This window comes from Rhinopithecus roxellana, chromosome 13 (assembly GCF_007565055.1).
Source record: "Rhinopithecus roxellana isolate Shanxi Qingling chromosome 13, ASM756505v1, whole genome shotgun sequence".
Taxonomy (NCBI): Eukaryota; Metazoa; Chordata; class Mammalia; order Primates; family Cercopithecidae; genus Rhinopithecus; species Rhinopithecus roxellana.
The window spans coordinates 18,420,840-18,440,884 of NC_044561.1; the positions used below are offsets into that span (position 1 = coordinate 18,420,840).

At 42.0% G+C, this 20,045-nt stretch overlaps 1 protein-coding gene across 8 annotated transcripts in view; it reads right to left on the reverse strand.

Annotated features, from left to right (window-relative positions):
- EIF4ENIF1 (eukaryotic translation initiation factor 4E nuclear import factor 1) overlaps positions 1-20,045 on the reverse strand; it is a 58,905-nt gene that overhangs the window by 3,827 nt on the left and 35,033 nt on the right. For 4 of the 8 annotated variants that reach the window (XM_030914640.1, XM_010360681.2, XM_030914641.1 and 1 more), the window contains exons 8-16: positions 12,560-12,695; positions 11,859-12,038; positions 10,869-11,101; positions 6,989-7,060; positions 6,474-6,657; positions 5,267-5,346; positions 4,556-4,698; positions 1,741-1,825; positions 95-227 (exon numbers count right to left, since the gene is read on the reverse strand). In XM_030914640.1, coding sequence (XP_030770500.1) covers positions 95-227; positions 1,741-1,825; positions 4,556-4,698; positions 5,267-5,346; positions 6,474-6,657; positions 6,989-7,060; positions 10,869-11,101; positions 11,859-12,038; positions 12,560-12,695 — 1,246 coding nt within the window. The remainder of the gene's footprint in view (positions 1-94; positions 228-1,740; positions 1,826-4,555; positions 4,699-5,266; positions 5,347-6,473; positions 6,658-6,988; positions 7,061-10,868; positions 11,102-11,858; positions 12,039-12,559; positions 12,696-20,045) is intronic. The other 4 variants (XM_010360682.2, XM_010360683.2, XM_010360684.2 and 1 more) reach the window with 3 other exon arrangements.

Consider the following 20,045-nt stretch of genomic DNA (forward strand, 5'->3'; position numbering starts at 1 on the left):
GTATAGAATATCAGGCTGGACAGCACAGCACTCAGGCCCATGTTCTCCCCATTATATACTTTCTTGAGCAGTGCCCTTAACAGCTCTGCGGTACCTTCACTGGCCTTCTGAGTATCCTCTTTACTGTCACCAAGAGCTGCTTTTCCAGATGTTGGCTCCTCCTTGCTTTTCTCTTTGCTCTCGTACATCTTACGAATCACTGAGGTAGGGGTAAAGGAAGGAGAAAGCTGCAGAGAAAAACAATTGGCATTAGCACATTCTTTAAGTGCCTTTCTCTAATACTAAGCCAGGATTAACTGGCCAAGCTACTCAACAAAGAGTCCCCACATTGGTAGCATAGGCCAACTCTAGTATTCTGTTCTGTAGCTGCTGGAGGAAAAACAGAATGGGGCAAACAGGCAATGTCCCAAGTACATTATCGCTTGCTTACAACTCTGTGATAATGGGGACATGCCTATGCAGCCTCTGCATTACCCATTTCCCAACCTGGGATTAGGCTGGCAAGAAAGAACATGGCCAGAAATATAACAATATTTCCCTTCTTCACTTGGCTACTAGACTATCTCAATAGTCTCCTCAGCCATCAGGATTCACCAAAATTGCTCCATACTCCTAATACTTCCCTTCTTAACTTGGCTACCAGAGAAGTCAAATTTATCTCAATAGTCTCCTCAGCCATCAGGATTAATCATTTGGAGTCATTTCTTATCTCTTCACTAGTTCTACTTTGGTGATTTTATTTTGCATTTGCCTTTTCTCACCAAACAACCCCATATCTTTGATGGCAGGAGACAGGGCATGACTTACAAACAGAAAAGTTCCTTCCAAACTCTGCTGCCTTCAAGGTCACTGGTGCAAAGACCCATGTGGGGTTCTGAAGCACACAGCAAAGGTTTTTTTTCCTTATCAGCTTTGATTGGATGATAAAGATCTGTGGGGAATGAAACTTTTTTTTTTTTTTTTTTTTGAGATGGGGACTCACTAGGGAAGGCAGTGGCACAATCTTGGCTCACTGCAACCCCTGCCTCCTGGACTCAAGTGATCCTCCCATCTCGGCCTCCAGAGTATAGCTGGGACTACAGATGTGCACCACCATGCCCGACTAATTTTTTGTATTAGGGGTACAGGACACGGTCTCACTAGGTTGCCCAGTCTGGTCTTGAATTCCTGAACTCAAACAATCTACCTGTCTCAGCCTCTGAAAGTCCTGGGATTACGGGTGTGAGCCACCACGCCCAGGTGGCATTAAACATTTTTTAATGATAGTTATAAAACTAGACTTGTCACTGCATATAAGCAAACCCTTCTGTTCCAGCCTTAGTTTGTATCACTGAGACCTGAAGTGGTGAATCCGAATTTGTGAACTCTTCTGCAAGTTTCAATAGACTCGCCACTGTCTGACCCAGTCACCTCTGTCCACTTCACCTCCTGTCTCTCACTATTGTCCTTCTGTCTCCCCACACCTGGTTCATTTCTTTGAACATACTATATCACCTCGTGTGCCCTGGCCCATGATCATCTCTGCTGGAACATATTTTCCCCAATATAGGGGCTTCATTAAAATCCTAAGACTTAGACTGTGTCCTAAAGGGGAAAGACTTAATAGGTATGAAAGACTACAAGGTCAGTTATTCCTGTGGAAGGAACTCAAGGACATTTAGGGCACACAGTGGTACAACACATGCACAACCAAACAGGGAGAAGCCTTCAAGTCCTTCACAGTCACTAAAGGTCACTGACCATGCTTGTGATAGAGGCAGCAGGGGCAGGGGAAGAGGAATTCCCTCGATGCACTGGTGCTGGTGACTTGGTCACTCGCTGTTGCCTGTGAACAAACCAATTATCAGCATGAACCCCAATCTCCTTAACTTCAAGTCTTAAAACCATATAATACTCAAGACCAGCCTAGGAATTTTAACATCCCCTTTCCCTTATCCAGTTCAATTTCCCAAGCATTTAGGCCTAACATATGCAAAAGTACATGCTAAGTTCTGAGGGAAGACAAAAGCAAAATGAAACACGGTCTCAGTCTTGTAAGAGCTCTCAGTCTAGTGGGGAAAACAATCACCTAGAGCAAACCAAGGCATGTAGATAGTAGGCACCAACAAAGTACACTGGGAAAATGGAGGGGTTAGCAGGAATAACAAGGCACTGCAGGGATGCTTCCTGGGGAAGCAGCTGCATTCCACTGGGTGTGATCATCAAGAAGCTGAAGATAGATAGAGAACAACAGTTCAGGTAGATGGAACAGGTACAGGAACTTGCGAGGGCCTTGGAATTGTAGGGTTATCCAGAGCTGGTGTATAGTTTACTGCAGACTACACCAGTGAGGTGCACTAGGGAGGGCCTTCATTCTTGGGCTGGCTGTGCTTCACTGGGCAGGGAGCAGCAATAATAAGCACAGTGCCTGGTATAGAACTGATGCTCTGTGTGACACTCATTTGAATCAAATACAGAATCAAGAGTTTCAGTTATTTTAGGACCACTCTTGGTCTACATAAGATTGATCTCAAAGGTCAAGACCCAAGTGTAGTCACTGACCTGAAGTTCTCTGATAGATGGAAAACCTAAATTCATGGCTTCTTTCTAGTTAGTACCCCATTGCCGCCATGCTGTGACTGTGTATATGACAACATGGGCAGACAGATCAGTACTATTCTGAGTGACTAAAAAATGAACCCCAAACTGGGGGTTCCACATGACCTGTCATTCCTTCTGGTAAACATATTTGAGCACCTGCTACAGACACTGTTCCAGGTTCTTGGAATATAGCAGTGAATAAAAGAAAAAGAATCTCTGGCCTCATGGAGGTTATATTCTTGGGGCTGCAGGATGGAGTGGGGTTACTACAGGCAGGGAGACAAAAAATAAATAGTATGCTAGACAGTGATGAATACAATTAAAAAAAGCAAGGTAAGTGGAAAGGCATGTTTGTTGGAGGGACACAGCTGTACACAGGGAGGACCTAAGAGGATGACGCTGATCCAAAACATGAAGGCTAGACTGACATTGACTCAAATACGCTTGCTAGTTTTGAGTAAGCCATGTTGTAAAAACCTGTTTTCTTTATCTGTAAAATGCAGTTACGCACCTCCCCTCATCTACCTCACAGGGTTGATGTGAAGATCCTATAAAATTCTGGGCCAGGTGTGGTGGCTTATGCCTGTAATCCCAGCACTTTGGGGACTGAAGCAGGTGAATCACTTGAGGCCAGGAATTCAAGTCTGGCCAACATAGCGAATCCCTATCTCTACTAAAAATACAAAGAAATAGCCGGGCGTGGTGGCACACTCCTGTAATCCTAGTTACTCAGGAGGCTGAGGCAGGAGAACTGCTTGAACCCAGGAGGAGGAGGTTGTAGTGAGCCAAGACTGCACCACTGCACTCCATCCTGGGCAACAGAGCAAGAGACTGTCTCCAAAAAAAAAAAAAAAAAAGTTAAAAGTACTCTGAAAGTCACAATCACATCAATGAATACTAGGTAACAGCATTATGCTATAGAGAGAAAGCATGTGAGAGGGGTTCAGCAGACCAGTCTGGAGCTCTCTGTTTTGGTTGAAGGGTGCTATAAATAGGATGTGCTTGTGTAAGGGTATCTCCTGGTCTCAGTGTCTTCTGAAAGGGTTAACAGGTGAAGCAAAACACTGAGGCACTGTGGTAGTAACTTTAAGAATCACATCAAAACATTAAGTACCAAGTATTTTAACGGTGAACTAAACTATAGTGTTCAGGGATGTGTATTTTGGTGATAAATTATTTATTTTTAATTAAGGTAGTGATTACTTTTAAACGCTGGACAGTGGAGAGTTCTGAGGAGGAAAACGGGTATTACTGGTACAGGGCACATGGAGGCCCTCTGAGTAGTTAACAAGGAAGTTTGCCTTATAATAAGCTACACATTTGTTTTATATAGTTTTGTCTGTTTTATTTTACACAAAATAACATTGCCACCCCTTTCCATTTTCTCCCCAACTTATAATTTCATTTTATCATTTGTTGCAAGTATTGAAAAAGAGGAGGAGAGTGAACTCCGTAATCTACTTGTTAACAACTCTCATCAACAAACCCATCAGCTCTGGCCAAGAAACTGTCGATGCAGCTAAACCTGCATCAAGGGAGTTTGGTAAGAACATTGAATCTGTGGGAAAAGGAATAAGGAGCTATGCTAGTTGCATTTGTAAAACTGAATTGTTTAACTGGTAGAAACATCCTAAGATTTTAAAATATATTTACTCATAACAATCTTGTGAGGTAAATTAGGCGAGCAGCATCCCTTCCATATAGCTAATTAGCAAACTCAAAGAAAAAAAGTAATTTATAAATCAAGAACGGACATAAAACCAAATAGAATGAAAACCCTATGCCTTGCAGAATTTAATCTTATTTCCTCTATTTAATCTGTTTCTTCTATTGATTTGGATTGGGATGGAATTTCTACCACATACTGAACAACATACCACAGTATGTGCAACAGAATTATACTGCAGATAAGTAATTTGTTAGTTTCAGGAAAACTTATCTGTAAATCTCCACATGAGCAGGATTAGTAATTTACCTGTTTCTGAATCCATCTCTGGTTCTGTCCACCTGTGGTTTGCCAAAACCAGGCTGGTAGAAGTTTGCTGCCTGTACAGCAAGGTCATGTGGCAAGGCCAGCCCTTCTAAAGCTGCCTGTTGCAACTCCAGCTGGCTCATCTGCTGAAAAGGAGAGGGGAGGGTCAGGAGAAGAGTGAGGACACCATACTTTCTACAAAGGTCTCTCTACACTCTTAGAAAGGTAAGTTAAACGGAAGCTGAGAAAAGTTAGATACTGCAAACCTCACTAAATTGTGCTGCCATCGCAGTGATCAAGATTAACAATTTTATTACTTCAATTATTCAGCAAATTGTCTAACCTTCACTGAGCTTGAACTATAGATCAAAACCATTTATTGGTTTTAGAGACAGGGTCTCACTCTGCCACCCAGGCTGGAGTACAGTAGCTCACTACAGTCTCAAAACTCTTGGGCTCAAGTGATTCTCCTGCCTCAGCCTCCTTGTAGCTGGGACTACAGATGCATGCCACTATACCTGGCTCATTTTTACTTTTGGGCTCAAGTGATCCTCCTGCCTCTGCCTCCCAAAGTGCTGGGAATACAGGCATGAGCCGCCATGCCTGGCCTCAAAACCATTTTTAAGAATCACAACAATTCAGCTCTCCACTCCCCATGCACCGATAGGGTGAAGGGCAAGCAAGAGATTGAGTTGAGAAAGAGCTCAGCCTGACCTGGGCCGTGATGGGGCTCATGGGTTTGCGCATGCCTTGGAATGGATCTCCGAGTAGCTGCTGTGGTCCTGGTGTGAAACCTGTCAGGAAAGTTACAGTCTCAGTGAGTACCAAGATGGTATGTGTGCATCAGGGAGGCATTTTCATTAATGCATGCCATTTCTTGCTGAACTCCATCTCTTGGAAAGCACTGATATCTTGGGCTGACAGATGTCCCTCTCCCTCTGTGCCCTGACAGTGGGCTATGTGGACCTCAACTAGAGCACTGTCTAAATTGCTTCTCAACTAAGCCGTCAGCTTTGCTCCTTTTAAAGCCAAGACCTCTCGGAGAGAAGAGCTTTTCTAGCCAGCAATTTGTCCTGTTATCACTAAGCCATCTGGTATTAAAGCAGACACCACTGCTGTGAGAGTACACATTCTCTTCATTCTATCTGTTTGACTGTGGACAGAAGATTTCAAAAAATGCCTCTCGAGGGTTGTTTGGCAGAAACCAGAGTGGCCAGCAGCCTAAAGTAGCCTACGATGGCAGGAACGACATTCCATGTAAATACTTTGCTAAGACACTTTCTAGAACTTTTCTTTCAGTCACATTCCTAATTAGCCATAAGACTTAACAGCGGATTATCTATCAAAACTCAATAGCTTCACAGAGAACCACTACACTGACTTCTACTGTATCAAATAAAAACTTAAGAAGCCAAATTAACTTTTTTTGGATTGAATTCCCAAAATAAGGAATAAGACTAAAGAGTTGGATCAGTTAGATTTCAATTAAAAAAAAAAAAATCTACAACATGAACATATTCACCTAGAAGAACAGCTGATAATAAGATATCTTCCACCTTTGCTCCCCCATCCCCCAAAAGTATAATATTTATTTTTTTGAGACAGAGTCTACCTCTGTCGCCTAGGCTGGATTGCAGTGGCGTGATCTTGGCTGACTGCAATCTCCACCTCTTGGATTCAAGCGATTCTCCTGTCTCAGCCTCCTGCGTAGCTGGGATTACAGGCATGCACCACCACGCCTGGCTGTTTTTGTATTTTTAGTAGAAATGGGGTTTCACCATGTTGGCCAGGCTGGTCTCAACCTTCTGACCTCAGGTGATCTGCCCACCACCTCGGCCTCCCAGAATGCTGGAATTACAGGCATGAGCTACCGTGCCTGGCCATAAATTCATATTTCTTTTTGACAAATAAGTATATTTACCAATTGGTGATGGTATTCTTGGGCGAAGGTAGTCAGCTGAGGCTGCTCGGGTTTGAAACACCTGTGACAAGGGAGGAGAGGGTGCTCTTTGGCCCAGTAAAGATGTTGTAGGCTCCAAGCTCCCCATAAGGCCACTCAGAAGATTAGAAGAAGCAGGTCTCTGAACTGGTTGACCCAGAAGTTCCTAAAGGCAGAAAAGCCAAATTCCTGTGAACTTAGTTCTTCCTTCTACTCAGAGGCTGTGAATTATGGATTAACTTTTGAGAGCCACAAGATGGATCTCCCTCATGCTCAATTGAAGGACTTGGCATGTGTACATGCAACACATTTCTCTGAATGTTCAGCTAGCAACATTTGCTATGCAACACCAAACTATGTCAGGCAACAATATCACATCTCTGATTGCCAGGCAACATAGATCATTTTCTAAGGCCCAAAGCTGGACCACTAAACAAAACTGGTTCAGAAGACTACTATTCAAGACTCCAAGGCCTCAGTATAAGATTGTGAAGTACCTGCAGGATGTTCTTAGGGACAGGCTGGCCTGGAATCTCAGCAGGGGACATCAAATGGCTTTCAAGGTTTCGCTAAAAAAGTCAAAAGAAAACTGGTTTTAACTTTCTTAACTCACTTAACTTACAGATTGATTGGGGACCACATGAAAGCATAAAATACTCCTAGGGAGTTAATAGAAGAATGATGCTCAAGTCATAGAAAACTTAGACCAACTTGTTCCACTGTCATCACACAGGTCCCAAAAAAGATCTGGGGATGGAAAGACCGTTCGCATGTACATGCAAAGTCCCCTCAGAGATCCTCACTATGCTAACCCTAAGTCCATTTCCCTGTTTCTAACATTGTGACCAAAAGAAGGGGGGAAAATGGTGAAACCAGGGAACACTTAACTTGAGACAACTCTTGCTACCCATTACCTTTAACAAGATTTATTGGAGACACACACACGCACACACACATACACATATATATATATAATTCTGAGACAGGGTCTTGTTCTGTTGCCCAGTCTGGAGTGCAGTGGTGCGATCATGGCTTGCTGCAGCCTTGACCTCTCAGGCACAAGCGATCCTCTCATCTCAGCCTCCTGAGTAGCTGGGTCTACAGGCGTATGCCACCACACCCACCTAATTTTTATATTTTTTGTAGAGAGGGGGTTTTGCCATGTTGCCCAGGCTGGTCTTGAACTCCTGGGCTCAAGCAATCCTCTGGCCTTGGCCTCCCAAAGTGCTGGGATTATAGATGCGACCCACCACACCCAGCCTACACATATGGTTTTAAAATCATAGTAAACAACATGCAGGTTTGGCCAAAATTGTTAAATTTCAGAGTTTCATATTTCAGGAAATTTAAGCTTTATTATTTTATTTTATTTTTTTTGAGGCAGAGTCTTGCTCTGTTACCCAGGCTAGAGTGCAATGGCGATCTCGGCTCACTGCAACCTCTGCCTCTGGATTATAGGCGTGAGCCACTGTGCCTGGCAACTTTATTATTTTTTAAGCGAGCTGTTCCAAAATGGGTATCACATACAGGGCAAAATTCAAATCCTCCACTCTTAAAGCAGTAGTGGTTCCTTTTTTTCTTTTTGAGACAGGTCTATGTTCTTCAGGCTGGCCTTTAACTCCTGGGTTCAAGCCCTCCCACCTTGGCCTCCCAAGTAGCTGGAACTATAGGTGTACACCACCAGGTCTGGCCAGTGGTTACATTTTGTGCATCCAGCCTGGAGTTCCCTCCTGCACTTCAGGACATCCCTATGCCCATTTAGCTCTGCGTGAAGTGCTTTCTCTGGTGTAGTTTCCCGTTCTCTAGATGGAGCTGTCAAAATCCAAAGCAGTGTCTAGGCATGACAAATAGCCCAAGGATACCCAAGTATTTTATTGTTGATTTTGGCATTGGGACTAAAGGCAGATGATTTCATAAGTAATCTCTTTAAGAGTCATTACTTCCATCTAATGAAAACAAATAGACAACTTTATACCACATGGAAGTATACTTGGAGGATAGAATCTATAATTTAAAATATAATTTAGATTGAACCAGCATGTATTACTTTTGGATGAACCAATATGACAACCGAAATGGATGGAGGCAGATCAGAAATAGTATACAAAACATACACAGCAGTAGTAATTAAAGATGCTGAATTCAAAAAGTAAACCATGACTTAACAACATGCAAATAGAGCAATATTTTGAGATAACACCTGCTATTTTTTTTTTTTTTTTTTTTTTTTGAGACGGAGTCTCGCTCTGTCGCCCGGGCTGGAGTGCAGTGGCTGGATCTCAGCTCACTGCAAGCTCCGCCTCCCGGGTTCACACCATTCTCCTGCCTCAGGCTCCTGAGTAGCTGGGACTACAGGCGCCCGCCACCTCGTCCGGCTAGTTTTTTGTATTTTTTAGTAGAGACGGGGTTTCACCATGTTAGCCAGAATGGTCTCGATCTCCTGATCTCGTGATCCGCCCGTCTCGGCCTCCCAAAGTGCTGGGATTACAGGCTTGAGCCACCGCGCCTGGCCAACACCTGCTATTCTTATTCCATTACTTTCCTTGTTGTGTTCTTTCCTGTTAGCTGAGTTTGTCTTAGCTTTTGCCTAGCCACTTGACTATGTCATCCATCCCTTTGGCAGGTGTTTGAGGCTCATTTGCTCAGCTAAAACCAGATATACTTCAGAGTACTAAAACCCCAACATCAAACCAATTGCCCTTACAACTCAAGAGTAAATTGTGTTAATATCAAATCCTAGAATCATATCTGCAATAAAATGTGGAAAAACATCAGGTAAACTGCTGAATCCCCCTTCCATATTTTTAGTTGCTCACACCAAAAGAAAGAGGCTAATTACAAGATATGAACCACACCATTGCAGCCAGCACCCAATTACCAAGACACAAAGGTAACAGAAAGGAAAATAGGATAGTCTACCATCTTTTAGTCTGGTCTTCATTTGAAAGTATTTGTATATAATAATTCTTTGTATAAAAATAATTCTAAAGCAGTTTACAGGGACATTCTCCTGCAACTGGTATGGTGTGGTCAGATACCAAGAAGTCAGGCTACCTATCTGAGGTGCCTCCTTTCAAGGGTAGAAGGTCGGTCCTGGCACTAAGGAATAATGGCACCTCTGTCTGAGGATGTTGACATCTCTATCACTATTGGTCAGATAAGGAATGCTAAAAGTCAGTTGCTTTCTTTTGGTATAAGACATAATGATTCAAACAGCTATTGCTATTTGCATCTTAGCTAACTGGTAAGTTCCCAGGCAAGCAGGGAACAGGAAAAAAAAGAGGGAAAACTCAATTTGGTAAATTTGCTAGAACTTAGCAACTAGAATAAGTCCATGTTTATGATTTTATTATTCATATCTACCCTGCCTCCCCATTAGTTTGTATCAAGCGATAGTGATATTAACACATAGGCTATGGGTGAGAACTACCCTCTCAAAATTGTTAGGACAAAGACCAGTATATTATAAACACTTGCATTTACAAGGTGATATGCAGTTGTGTCACCCTGTAACCTAACTTCATGCCTACAAGTTTTGTTTTCAATTTGGAGTCACAGCTTTTTCCATTAGTAAATTAACAGAATGTAATTATCTTGACAAACCCATCTTACTTTTTTTTTTTTTTTTTTAAAGTCTCACTCTGTTGCCCAGCCTGAAGTGCAGTGGCACAACCCCGGCTCACTGCAACTTCTATTGTCCAGGTTCAAGCAATTCTCCTGCCTTGGCCTCCCAAGTAGCTGGGATTACAGCCGCCCGCCCCGACACTTGGCTAATTTTTGTTATTTTCAGTAGAGATGGGGTTTCACCATGTTGGCCAGCTCAAACTCCTGACCTCAGGTGATCTGCCTGCCTCAGCCTCCCAAAGTACTAGGATTACAGGCGTGAGCCACTGTGCCCAGCCCCATCTTAGATACTTTACAAATGATTTCTATGGCTGCAAGAAAGCAGGTAATCCCTGGTATCTGGCAATAATTAGAAGATGTGAATAAAGATTTTACTATACAAATATGGTAAAGTATATGAACTTAAGTAGCTGAATAACAAAATTTTTCTCTGGAGGTCATCCAAAAAGATAGTTTTTTACCTCATTTTAGCAGTGACTTAAAGTTATACAGGCATTACATAAGTCTGAATCTTTTAATCTTTATACTGTCACCCACAATACATATAAATTAACCACAAGCCTGCTTTCTCCAGTAATGAATAGTGTATCAATAATTAAGGAACACACAAAAGCATCAAGGACCAAATGACTACTAAAGAATTTCCAACTTACTCAGAATACCTTTTTAAAAATCCATTTATTGTGGTGGGAAAAAGGAGAAAAAGAAAAAAAAAAAAAGAGAGAAAAGGGTGGGTTTGTGCCAGATACTTACGCTGACTTTGGGCTGAGAAGGCAAAGTCCCACTTGCCTTCATTGTGCTCACTAGCTTGTTGAATGCAGTCATGTCTCCATCTTTCTTGAGTTGTCGATTGTTGGTTACAGCACTCAAGGTCTCTTCTAGGTGTTCTGCCATGAAGGGAGTTGAATTCTTCACTTGCTGGTCCACCTTCAAGCCCTTCAGACCTGCTTCTACCTCCTCCACGGAAAGCACAACCCCTGAATGTGCTGAGAAGTTGAGAATGTCCAGGTTAAATCAAGCAAAGAGATATCTGGTAGGAATTCTCTTTGGCTAGTATATAGATAAGATGAAAATAATTTATTTCAAAATTGAGATGAGACTGTCAGAAAAGACTGACACCAAAAATAGACAAACTAGTAACACTTAAAATCAAATTGTGTACTAAGAGATGGCATAAACTAAACCTAAAATGTTTAGATGCTAGAAACTGGGGGACCACAAACATGAGGTGCTATGCTTTAAAACTTGACAAGCTCCTGCTGTGCATCCTGCAGAAGGATATGAGTCTTCTAGGAGACTTGTTACCTGGGACAAGAATCCCAGATAGCCCAACATTGCCAAGATTGCTACCTGCACTGTGGTCAGTATATCACTAAATTTTTATGTTGAGGATTTATAGCCTAAGCAAGAATATGGAAAACTAGGGCAGATTTGTGAGGAAATGGTAAGTTATGCTCTGGAGGAATAAAACATTCACTGGAGTTTGTTTTCAACATTCACTGGATTATTATAACCAGACCCTAGGTAAGAACTTATAGGAAAAGTTCTCAGAGGGCTCATGACCTACTGTGAGATTCTCAAAGAGGTGGTATTCTTTGATGAAATGAGTTTTTAAAAAAGAACATTAAACAAAAACCCAATATATATTTGACTTTTTAGGAAACAGAGGTATGTTAGACCCAACTGCCTAAAGACTGAACATCTAGACTTTTTCAGATATCTAAAAAAATTATAAACACTTACAGCTTTCTTTAAGTTTTTCTTTATTTGCAGAAAGGCTGGAAAGAAGAGGTTTCAAATCCACTTTGGCTTTCTGTAGCATTTCTAAAATATCCACCTTATTTTCAGTATGGTCTTCCAATGGTATAGGAGCAAAGTAATTCCCCGAGTTCTGTCCAGGAGAGAGGATGGCTTGCTCCAGACCTGATATTGCAAATAAACATACTCAAAATTAATCTGTTCCAGTAAAGGAACATGCCTTCAACTGTATTTTTTTTCTTTCTTTTTTTTTTTGAGATGGAGTTTCGCTTTAATTCAGGCTGGAGTGCAGTGGTGTAATCTCGGCTCACTGCAACCTCCGCCTACTGGTTTCAAGCGATTCTTCTGCCTCAGCCTCCCGAGTAGCTGTGATTACAGATGCCCGCCACCACACCCGGCTAATTTTTGTATTTTTAGTAGAGACGGGGTTTCACTGTGTTGGCCAGGCTGGTCTCGAACTCCTAACCTCGTGATCTGCCCACCTTGGCCTCCCAAAGTACGGGGATTACAGGCATGAGCCACTGCACCCAGCCCCTTCGACAATATTAAAAGGACACAAACTGAAGGCTTTTCAGCTGTCCAGAGACCCTTTGACCCTAATCTACTCCTGACTAATGAAGACGAATGAACCGTATCAGGGAAAAACCCAGGTTTACCTTCAAGGGCAGAATCTGAAGCCATTTTACCTGCAAGTCTCTCTAGCTCTTCATGTGGTGTTGACCCAAGACTGCTGGATCGGCTTCCTGATCTGCTCGGGTTAGAGAACCACCTACTGAACCGACTGGCAGAGACTGACCCTTCTCCCAAAACATCTTCTATCATCTGAAGAAAAAGACAATAAAAACTAATAGTTTCTAGATGAAAAAGGACAAGAAGGTTTAAATCTTATGAAAGGGTCACTTACTTTGAAACTTCCTTTGATGCTGGTGACCTGAAGATAAACATAATCAGAACCTAGGAATTTGAACACCTTTTTCTTCCTCCTTCCTGGGTAATTTCTGAGTATAACCAACTCTCTACTTTCCTTTTTTATTACTATTTTTTTTTTTTTTTTTTTTTTTTTTTTTTTTTTTTTGAGGCGGAGTCTCGCTCTGTCGCCGGGGCTGGAGTGCAGTGGCCGGATCTCAGCTCACTGCAAGCTCCGCCTCCCGGGTTTACGCCATTCTCCTGCCTCAGCCTCCCGAGTAGCTGGGACTACAGGCGCCCGCCACCTCGCCCGGCTAGTTTTTGTATTTTTAGTAGAGACGGGGTTTCACCGTGTTAGCCAGGATGGTCTCGATCTCCTGACCTCGTGATCCGCCCGTCTCGGCCTCCCAAAGTGCTGGGATTACAGGCTTGAGCCACCGCGCCCGGCCTATTACTATTTTTTTAAGACAGTCTTGCTCTGTTGCCCAGGCTGAAGTGCAGGGGTGCAATCTTGACTCACTACAACCTCTGCCTCCCAGGTTCAAGTGATTCTCATGCCTCAGGCTCTCGAGTAGCTGAGACTACAGGCGTATGCCACCAGACACCTGGCTATTTTTAATTTTATTTTTAGTAGAGACGGGGTTTCACCATGTTGGCCAGGCTTGTCTCGAACTCCTGACCTCAAATGATCCGCCAACCTTTGCCTCCCAAAGTGCTGGGATTACAGGCATGAGCCACCGTGCCCAGCCTACTTTCTAAGAATATAAAGCAAAGCCTCTATGCTACAAAAAGTTCTTCCGTTTTCTATTCTTTGCCTCAGGAGTAAATCCATGTACTACCAAATGTTCTCAGAGAACAGTGTCAATGCCACAGCATTCCACTGACAAGCTGATGAGTGACCTTCAACTAAACATCAAGAATGGGGAACTGATGAAAGAAAACCATTGCTTCAAACTTAGTGGTTTCAAGGTTGTAATGAACATTATGAAATTCAATCCTGTGAGTTTCAGAGGCCAAAGGCTAAAAAAATAGAGCTCATAAAGACCATAATTCCAAGTCAAAGTTTAGCAAAAGTATGACTGTGGAAGATGAAATTACAACTGATCTCTATTTGTTTGACATCAATTGAGAGTTTTCAGGTGTTTTCTGTTTCCAAATCCAACCTCCATAGTTTTCTTTTTTTTTTTAATTTTTATTTTATTTTTTTGAGACGGAGTCTGGCTCTGTCGCCCAGGCTGGAGTGCAGTGGCGCGATCTCGTCTCACTGCAAGCTCCACCCCCCAGGTTCACGCCATTCTCCTGTCTCAGACTCCTGAGTAGCTGGGACTACAGGCGCCCGCCACCTCGCCTGGCTAATTTTTTGTATTTTTAGTAGAGACGGGGTTTCACCATGGTCTCGATCTCTTGACCTTGTGATCCGCCCGCCTCGGCCTCCCAAAGTGCTGGGATTACAGGCGTGAGCCACCGCGCCCGGCCCATAGTTTTCATTTAATAAGGGCAATTAAATAACACACTATGAACAATAAATTGCTTTGGTAAAAATTACGAAATAGTGCCAATCTGTCTTAAAAACTAGATTTAAGCATTTAAAAAATTTTTCAATTCACATCATACCATAAATTCAGTCAAATATCCAAAACTGATTTTTTGCAGTATTCATATCAATATTTAGAAAAGACAAGATAGAGCAAACATCTATCCAAAAATCAGACATATCCTTGAAAATAAATCATATACTTTCACTTCAATCCCACTGATAAACAGAAAACATGCTTTTTCAAAAACTGGTACATGGATGACAGAATTAGTGACTGTTTTACTTGAAATCTGGAACCCACAGTTTCCAAAGTTAAGCAGGGGAAGCTGAGATTTATGCTTTGTTCTTCTCTGGAAGAATGTTTTCATAATCCATACCCAAACTAAGCCACAAAATACTTCTTTTGAAGGGATTTTAATTCAAGACCCTAATTATTGTTTCCAGAATTTCTATTTTCAGAGGAATTATCTAGACAATTTCAATCACATTCCACCTGTAGATGCTCATACCTTAAATAATGCTGACTTTTAAGTACACTAATTTTGTATTAATTAAAATATAAGATAAGCATGATACATCACTGTGAAAAATTGGGGAGTGTATCCAAAATATAAGTATCTTAGTGATAAACAGGAATTCTAAAAATAACTTTAAAAAGCCAAGTGCGCTGGCTCACGCCTGTAATCCCAGCACTTTGGGAGGCTGAGGTGGGTGGATCACCTGAGGTCAGGAGTTCAAGACCAGCATGGCCAACCTGGTGAAACTCCGTCTCTACTAAAAATACAAAAATTAGCTGGGCGTGGTGATGGGCAACTGTATGTAATCCCAGCTACTCAGGAGGCTGGGGCACGAGAATCACTTGAACCCGGGAGGCAGAGGTTGCAGTGAGCCAAGATGGCACCACTGTACTCCAGCCTGGGAGACAGAGTGAGAATTTGTCTCAAAAACAAAAAAACCATTAAAAAAACTAAAAAACATAATTAAAAATGTTTCCGTGTTGAAAAGAGTTTGAAATTTACAAATAGCAAAAATAATGGCTTTGCATTTTAACTTTTATTTCCTCCATTATGATCATACTGCAAAAGAAAAAAAGAAAGATACAAAGAAAGAACATGAGAAAGCAAAAGAGATTAATACAAAGTATCTGGACATTCCCTAAAGATATTAAAGTGTTGAAAGTCACGTCCATATTTTGTCTAATAACCAATTTTTCTTCTGTTAGAGAAGCAAAACTTTTATTATAGTTAAAGCATAACAAGCAGAAACAAGTCGCTTTTACACATATTTAGTGGAAATACTAATTTCAAGAAACTGAAGCATCTTAAACATGAAAAGGTTAAACCTAAAGTTTATCTAGTCAGTAATTTTTATCACATAGCAAAATAGGACATTCTGTAGCAGGGCCTCCCTCACGAGGTACCTTGCTAGAGGAAGTAAAGACCTGGACCCATATCTCTGCCTTCTTGGTCAGGGTATCTCCTCTGCCACATCATTGTCAGCCACCAGCTGATTGACAAGAGGAGCCTGGGAACTGCAATTTGTGTTTCAGCTGCCCTTATTAGAGTAGATTTTTAATACCATTTTTAAGGTAACCTGTATGGCTATTAGTCTGGTCCTTCAAGCCACGTCATTTAGTTTGGATTCATAATGTCATTCTGCTAATCAAACAGATTCCATGAAACATTTTTGCTCTTTGACAGTTACTTGGTTGTACTGATCAATGCTTTCCATTTTTATAGTAATTTTTACATTTTGTATTTGTTTCACTAGTTTCTTTTTGTTTGTATTTCTAATGAATTGATTTAAGGTTATACATTTTCTTCTGCACATACTTTTCTGATCTTCCTGCTAATCACTCTAAACATGCAGTATTTCCAATTTGATTTCATTCAATATAATTATGCATCTATCATGTATCACTGTAGTAAGAGTACCATATTTAAAAAAATTTTTTTACTTATTTAAATTTGCATGTATTCCAAATGTTCAGTTTGTATACATTTTTCTGGCTTTTGTCAATTTCTAAGTGAATATAGTCCACAAATACATGTGTATGTGCGTGTATATTTCTGATCCTTGTGTTTCCTTGGCTTGTAAGTAAGCTCTATGAGGATGAGAACTTGATTTTGTTTACTACCATGGCCTTAGTTCCTAGAACAGTGCCCAGAGGTTATAACTACTCAATAATTTGTTTTGAGACAGGGTCTTGTTCTGTCACCTAGGCTGGAGTACAGTGGTGTGATCATTGCTTGCTGTAGCGTCAAACTCCTGGGCTCAGCCTCCTGAAGAGCTAGGACTGCAGGAGCATGCCGCCACTCCCAGCTTATTTTTATTTATTTTTTTTTGGAGCAGGGTCTCACAAGCTAGTCTTAAACTCCTGGCCTCAAGTGATCCTGCCTCAGCCTTTGATAAATATTTCTAAATAAAACGAACAAATGCGTTATTTGCGATTTCCTTTGTAGCCTAATAATTTGGTTAAGTTATATAAAAGATAGTGTATTCTCACTTTTGTTATAAAGTTCTGTTTATATTTATTAACACCCAACATTTGTAGAGCTTACTAAGCATACAACACTTTTTTTGTTTTTTGTTTTTTCTGAGACGGAGTCTCACTCTGTTACTCAGGCTGGAGTGCAGTGGTGTGATCTTGGCTCACTGCAAGCTTTGCCTCCCAGGTTCACACCATTCTCCTGCCTCAGCCTCCCAAGTAGCTGGGACTATAGGCGCCCGCCACCACGCCCAGCTAATTTTTCGTATTTTTAGTAGAGACGGGGTTTCACCGTGTTAGCCAGGATGGTCTCGATCTCCTGACCTCGTGATCTGCCTGCCCTGGCCTCCCAAAGTGCTCGGATTATAGGCATGAACCACCGCACTTGGCCTCCAATACTGTTTTAAAGCACTTACATACTTGTCAATTGATATTGAGCGGTGGCTCAAGCCTGTAATCCCAGCACTTTGGGAGGCCGAGACGGGTGGATCACGAGGTCAGGAGATCCAGACCATCCTGGCTAACACGGTGAAACCCCGTCTCTACTAAAAAATGCAAAAAAACTAGCCGGGCGAGGTGGCGGGCGCCTGTAGTCCCAGCTACTCGGGAGGCTGAGACAGGAGAATGGCATAAACCCAGGAGGCGGAGTTTGTAGTGAGCCGAGATCCGGCCACTGCACTCCAGCCCCGGCGACAGAGTGAGACTCCGTCTCAAAAAAAAAAAAAAAAAAAAAAATTAATATTCATATCCTTTACAGCCTTTCTTATTTTTCCCAATTGACTTGTAATTTTCTGAGTACTTTGTATTAGAGTTCAGTTGGTTATATAACACACAGCATCTGTTTTTACTGACCTCAGTTTTGCTTTTTAGTGGATTATAGAATATATAATTTAACACCTCCACAGAAAGCATGGAGACAGAGTTAATGGCTTCGTTCTGACTGCTTAGCATTAACCATGTTTTGGTTCAGGATAATGGCCAGAGGACAAACAGTGCTCAGTTGCTATTCCTACCTTTATACTTCAGAGGTAGCATATTTGGGGGAGTTAAGAGCAGAAACTCATTACTGGAACTATAAATTAGAAGTCAGTTTCCACCATTTACTGGCTGTGTGACTTTGAGCAAGTTACCTAAATTCTATGCCTGTTTCCTCATCTGTAAATGGAAATAGTAATCTAATTTATAAGGGATTTGTGAAGATCAGATAACTTACTGTATATAAAGCCTGCAACAATCAGCACTATATGCATGTTACCAGTTTCTAAAAGTTTAGGTTTAGGCCAGGAGCAGTGGCTCATGCCTGTAATCTCAGCACTCTGGGAGGCCAAGGCAGGCAGATCACTGGAGGTCAAGAGTTCGAGACCAGTCTGGGCAACATGGTAAAACCCTGTCTCTACTAAATATACAAAAGCTAGCTGGGTGTGGTGGTGTGTGTCTGTAATCCCAGCTACTCAGGAGGCTGAGGCACAAGAATCGCCTTAACCTAGGAGGCAGAGCTTGTAGTGAGCCGAGATCGTATCATTGCACTCCAGCCGGGGTGATGGAGTGAGACTGTGTCTCAAAAAAAAAAAAAAAAAAAACTACAAAAAAAATTTCCATCTGTCTTCTAAGAGAATGAAAAAAGAAAAAGTCACTAAAAGAAAAAAAAATACTATACCCTCAGAAGTTAAGAATTTGAAAGGGCCACTCAGTTTTAGATCTACTAAATTAAACTTGCATCTGGATATGATCCAAAGGACTGGCTAGGAGACTTACAATTAAAATTGCTGCTGAAACTTTAGGAACAAAACCACACAAATAGTTGCCAACATTGCTTTGGAGCCACATTCCATATGCTCCAGAGCAGTGCTACAGGACAAGTGTGCACTATGCTGATCTGTATTGAGATAATAATGAGAGTAAATGCTTAGAAACTGGTCGGGCATGGTGGCTCACACCTGTAATCCCAGCACTCTGGTAGGCCAAGACGGGTAGATTACTTGAGCTCAGGAGTTCAAGACCAGCCTGGCCAACATGGTGAAACCTCATCTCTACTAAAAATACCAAAATTAGTTGGGTATGTTGGTGGCGCCTGTAATCCCAGCTACTTGGGAGGCTGAGACAGGAGAATCACTTGAACTCAGAAAGCAGAGTGAGCTGAGATTGCGCCACCGCACTGCGGTGTGGGCGACAGAGTGAGGCTTTTTCTCCAAAAAAAAAAAAAAAAAAAGGCTGGGTGTGGTGGCTCATGCCTGTAATCCTAGCACTTTGGGAGGGCAGGGCAGGTGGATTGCCTGAACTCAGGAGTTTGAGACCAGCCTGGGCAACACGGTGAAACCCTATCTCTACTGAAAAACAAAAAATTAGCTGGGCATGGTGGCGTGTGCCTGTAGTCCCAGTTACTTGGGAGGCTGAGGCAGAATTGCTTGAACCTGCGAGGCAGAGGTTGCAGTGAGCCAAGATTGCACCACTGTACTCCAGCCTAGGTGACAGAGCAAGACTCCATCTCCAAAAAAAGAAAAGAAACTTTTATACCAATTTGGCATTGCCATGACATTTGTACTTTATACTAAAATATTGTTCTTCAATGGAATGGAAATAAAGCCTGGCACCTCATCATAGAAAAATTTAAGAAGACTGCCTAAGAACACATCTGTGGCCCTGTACCTATCAGTACTACACAGTGCCTGCTCACTTATTCTTGGTGGCAATCTTCTGGGTGTAGGGGAGCAGGCAGTGACAATGGAGATAGGCCAATGTTGCCTGCTTTGTTGTGCCCAGCTTTGTCCGCTCATACAATAATCAAATAAGAGGAGCAGTTATGATTAAGGAGTAGGTACTAATCCATAAATGCTGATGGGGCAGGAGCAAGGGTGGGTAGCAAAAGATTCAGGGAGAGCTTACTACTACTTTTAAAGTCCAGAAAGACTGAACCTCAAGAGTTTAACAGCAATACTGAAAGTATTACAAGTTCCTTTTCATTAAAGGTTTTTGGAACCATCACATCCCAAAAGTATCAAAGAGGCAGCCTCCTCCAAGGAATGTAGATCAGTGTGACAACAATCATCAGTTATAAAAAGCCACCTTCACAGCGGGTGTAGTGGCTCACACCTGTAATGCCAGCACTTTGGGAGGCTGAGGCAGGTGTATCACAAGGTCAGGAGTTCAAGACCCGCCTGGCCAACATAGTGAAACCTCGTCTCTACTAAAAATACAAAAATTAGCCAGGCGTGGTGGCACGCATCTGTGATCCCAGCTACTC